The 5,169-nt window shown below is 37.1% G+C and overlaps 1 protein-coding gene across 1 annotated transcript; it reads left to right on the top strand.

The window, feature by feature from the left end:
* Window positions 1-1,126: 1,126 nt before the first annotated feature.
* SKIP1 (SKP1 interacting partner 1) lies at window positions 1,127-3,413 on the top strand. The gene is made up of 2 exons (XM_089615962.1): window positions 1,127-1,543; window positions 2,632-3,413. The coding sequence occupies exons 1-2, from the start codon at window positions 1,179-1,181 to the stop codon at window positions 3,203-3,205; spliced, it is 939 nt and encodes a 312-aa protein (XP_089472088.1). The 5' UTR covers window positions 1,127-1,178; the 3' UTR covers window positions 3,206-3,413.
* The last annotated feature ends 1,756 nt before the right edge of the window (window positions 3,414-5,169 follow it).

Raw genomic sequence — 5,169 nt, 5'->3', positions numbered from 1 at the left:
CACACAGCACGCGCGCGCACTGTATAGGTGCGCCAAACGTATTGCGCGTTGCGCGTGCGCTCTTTTGAAGAGCGTGTCGAGTGCACGCTTCTTTCGAATAACGTGCGATGGTCCACTCCGTGTGTGAGCTTTGACTCGGATTTTGGGGCCGTTTCGAATGGGCATCAGCCGTTGTGGGTCTTGGTGGATTTTTCAGTGACCCCACCCGTAGAGCTTTAGAGTTCGGGATTTCACGCAAGTCACGTGTATTTAATGTTTCTAGTTTTTCGAGAACGACTGACAACATAAATAATGTGGCAATTTAAAAAAAAATATGTCGAAGAAAATTGCGGTAACCGACGAAAATTGCGACAAAACATGAAAATTACGACGGAAATAATGTTGCACAATTTCAAATATAAAAAATAAGTTCAAACTTCAAAGTCATATACATATAATCAACACACATAATAAGTTGAAAAATATCAAAGTCAAGCACAATATACGAAACACACATAATAAGTTCTAAGCACATCATAATTTTATTTAGTACACCAAATACAGAATTCACTAACAATGTATCGTTTTTCATATTTTCAAATAATCGTATACGAATACATATATACATATATGTGACTACAATTTTCTAACAATTAACATCAATTTAATATTTATAACATTTCCAAAAATATTAAAAGAATAATATGTTCACCATAAAACATGTGCAAACAATATCCAATGAAAAAACTTTAAAAATTATAATTTATATGCTGAAAAACACAAATAAACGGAATTTATACGCAATATCCACATAATTTCTCGAAATATTATTGAATTTACACTACCTTGGTCGGCTTTTGGACGACGTGACTGAAATTGCTGCGTGAAATACATATAAATTGTGACGAAAATGACACAATCTTTTGTGTTTTATATCATGAGTTAGACGACATTAATTGACGCAACGACATTAAGCGACATAAAATAACGAAACGGATATATGGTGTTAAATATGCCGGACTTCTCAAATTTTCGCAATTTCAGCACAACTTCCATACAATTTCCTGAAATATTATCTGAACACATTTGCCACGTGTTGATGACATTATTATCATATTGACTAATTTATTCGGCGACTTCATTTTTTCCCCTTAAAATTCTCTCTTTCCCATTCCCTCTTTCCAAGAAACAGAGTACCGATGGAGACAAAAAGCGACGACAAAGAAACGGAGACCGAGTCGCCGGCGATTCGTGACTGGGGCGATCTGACTCACGAGTGCCTGACCAACATCCTCGGCCGACTCAGCCTGGAGGACCTCTGGCGTGGTCCCATGGTGGCCTGCAAGTCCTGGCTCCGCGCCTCCCAGGACCCCTCAATCCACTCCTCATTTGACCTCGAGTCTCGTTTCTCTTCCCTCACTGAGTCGCCTCGCTGGTGGTCCCCTGAGTTCCAGCGCCGAGTCGACGCCATGCTCCGATCCGCCGTCGAATGGAGCGACGGCGAACTCGTCGAGATTCGGACCAGGCACTGTTCCGATGACTCGCTCTCCTTCGTCGCACAGAGGTATGCGATATGCGTAGAGTGTATGTATGCATATATGCATTTGATGTGTGTATACATCTATCTATGTGTACGTGTTTCTATTATGTTTTGATCAAGAGAAGGTTTGGATGTAAAAATGAAATGATTGGATTCTAGGTTCTGTCTGCAAATTTTGCCACTATTTCTTTAAATATATGCATAGGCAAATAAATCTATACAAAATTGTGATGTATTACAAAGTTGTTTGGTTTCCATCCATATCTGGATTAACATGATAACAAGCTGACGTTTCTGTTGTTTCATTGATTATTTTCTGTATTAAGTCTTGAAATATTGTGTTCTGTGAATAGTGATTGAATGTTGAAGAAAAATCCGTTCTTAGGAATCGCCTTTTGATGAGATATTGTATCTATCTGTTCTGTATACGTGATCTGAACTCAGTTTAGTGATTAGAATTTTGGTACTTTCTCATTTACTGAGATTTTAATTATGTGTATTTTTTAATGTATGTGTATATAAAAAATTTGTGTCTGACGAAGTTGTTTTTGATGTGATACCATTGTTTGGTTTTGATCCTGTTTCTGTATTTGGTTTTAAGGTATGTTGGGTTTTGTGAATCGTGATTGAATTTGAAAGAAAAGTTTGTTCTGATGAATTGGTGTTTATGGTGTACTGTAAAATTCATTTATGTTCATTTAACGGTTGACCGTAAAAATTTGTGTATGTTCATATAACGGTTGGCTTCGCTAGAAGTGAGAAAGAGAAAAAAATAATTGGTTATAGATTTTATTTAAGATTAAGGTGGTTTTAAAAATTTAAGCAATATGGGACTGGCCGAAGGGAGGATGAGTTTTTTGTTGATCTGTTCAATTTTGCGCAACAAGAAACAATGAAACCTGCTTTGGTTTTGGTGCGTGGAACTTCACAATGTTTAAATTCTAGGCAGACGTGTCAAGATTGGAGCTTTTCTGTCCAGTTATCTAATCATTGTTGTTCATATTGATTCTTGTTAGATTTTTAATCATCCATTTTCTGGCTCTAGTGAATGGATTAAAATATCTATAGGTGTGCAAGCTATAGCCTAAGCCTCGTATATATTTGTTTAACAGATGTCAGAATCTTCAAGTTCTTTCAATCAAAAGCTGCCCAAATGTCACTGACGCGTCCATTTTTGAAATAGCGATGCGATGCGCATCACTCAGAGAGCTCGACATAAGCTACTGCTATGAAATAACCTCCAACGCATTGGCATTAATCGGAAAGCATTGCTTGAACCTCAAGGTATTTAAACGGAACTTGATGAACTGGTTAGACCCGTCCCAGCACATCGGGATAGTCCCGGATGAGTACTTGAATGCATGCCCTCAAGACGGGGACTCCGAGGCCGCGGTGATCGGGAAGTCAATGCCTCTTTTGGAGCACCTCGAGATTCGATTCTCAAAGATATCATCGAAAGGGCTTGTTCTGATATCAGAAGGGTGTTCGAATCTCGAGTACTTGGACTTGTTCGGGTGTGCAAACTTGACCAGCCGCGATATCGCTACCGTGTCAACCAATCTGAAGAAGCTGAAGCAGGTGAAGAGGCCGAACTTTTACATCCCTAGGTCAGTTTTCCACGCCGAGAGGTACGGCCATTGGAGATTGTACGACGAGAGATTCCAGACCGACGTGTTTAGAATCTGAAACGTGGGATCAGATATACCATCCCACTCTTGGAATAAAATTTTGTGGTTTGATGTTTGTCAATGCCGTAGTAATGTGTGTGTATATATATATATATATATTGTGTTTGCATATTTGTGAGGATGATGTTTTTGTGATACTGTACTGTGCTACATTTAATTACTCGACTGCTGTGATGAATATTACCTTAAAGTCATTTAGTCCCTGATCTGAGACCAATAAAAGTAAGGATTTGTTGTGCTCGTGCGAAAGAAAGATGCACTATCATTCTCACAGAAGTGGCAAGAGTTGGAAGAGTTATATCAACACAGATGAATTACTGGCTGTTTTACATCTTTTTCTACAGTAAATACCAAACAACTTTGACAATCATTGGTTTCCTTTATTTTCTGGTCGACGTTCATCACTTCTCTGGGTAAACAAAAAATTGAAACAGTTCCTAGATAACTACTGAATTTCAGGTCTTTTTTTTTTCCAGAATATTCATCTTCTAACTTGAGGTCAAGTAATGAGCGAATGTTTAAGGGAGAGCGAGAGAGGAGGAGAGAGAGAGAGAGAGAGAGAGAGTATGTCGAACTTTTCTTATTTGAGGTTCATATGAAAAACTGAACAGTTCAAACTATTTTTCCTATATAGTATGACATAATAGTTAAACACATACCATTTAGTTCACACATTCATTACATTAAGCAGGCAAATAGTTGATCGTACATACATGAAGACATAACTAGATGGGATGAGTACAAGATTAAGTGAATGATCACGTCTTTAAAGTTCATAGCGGAACAAAAGTTCGCATCACACCTTTTGCAAAGCGAAAACGAAAATATTAACAAACGACTAAATAACGACATTCAAAGGAATAAAGCAGTACTAATGGAGAAGCCAAGTGCGAAGAGCAATCCACGGTTGAGCCCCATGGACGGGGGTCCACTTTGACTTTTGTGAGGGCGCTTGTTGTCATTAGCGCCGCCATACGTTCCCTTTGCTTGCGCTGAAAAACTGAGACGAATTTCATCGTGATTGTTATTTTGATGTTCATGTTGAATCGATTCAGTACTTGCAATTACGCCATGGCTATCATCTGCATATAGACATGTTGTAGAAGCAAGGCAAACAATGAAGAGGGCCAAGAAAAGGAATGTGATCTTCATGGCCTTAGATTTTCTTTTGAGATTGGTGAACAGAGATGTGTTCAATGACACCTCAGAGCTGCTTGTTATAAAGCACTTGTTACGATTACTATTTAGATGGTCTGTAGCTGGAGGTGATAAAGAGGAATCAGATTAGACGAATTTGACAACACAAATATGCTTGTCCTCTCTTTTAATTCAGGTTATATATATGAAAAATAGGTTAAAGATTTTTGGTAGGACCGAGCTTTTTCTTTTTGCATTCTACATTATGCTTCGTGAAAGATCATATTGGATGAGCAGCTTCTTTGGTTGTTCATGGCTGATGATGCTGATCTCTCTTTTTCATATATTCATATATGTATATATATATATATATATATATATATATATATATATATATATATATATATATATATATATATATAAGGTCAAAAGAGCCTTAATCATGCCAAGGAATTGATTCATCATGTTTAAGCAAAATCATTTTGGTAATATTATATACTCTCATTCTCTCTTGAAAAGAAAGAAATAATAAGAGAATATGGTGCTTATCTTATCATTTTCCTTTTTGTCCTTTCGTTTCTTGCACATTTTATATTTTAGGAGTGTTATCTAAAATGCTTCAAGATTCTTACTCTAGTGACTAAACGCTATTGGAAATTGTCTACGGTAATTACTTTTAAAAACTAATCCTAGCAATAAAGTGCATATTTATCTAGAAAATATTTTGTTATCAAGTTGTAAACAGTAATTTCTCTTAATTTTGCCAAAGAGGAAATGGCGGCACAAGTGCTCAAAGTTATCGGGTTTTTACACTTATGTACCCAA

This window comes from Urtica dioica, chromosome 5, assembly GCF_054948205.1.
Source record: "Urtica dioica subsp. dioica isolate 48M chromosome 5, U.dioica_male_clone48M_v1_H2, whole genome shotgun sequence".
Taxonomy (NCBI): domain Eukaryota; kingdom Viridiplantae; phylum Streptophyta; class Magnoliopsida; order Rosales; family Urticaceae; genus Urtica; species Urtica dioica.
The sequence above is the reverse complement of the archived record's forward strand: the minus strand, read 5'-3'. Positions and strand labels throughout refer to the sequence as shown.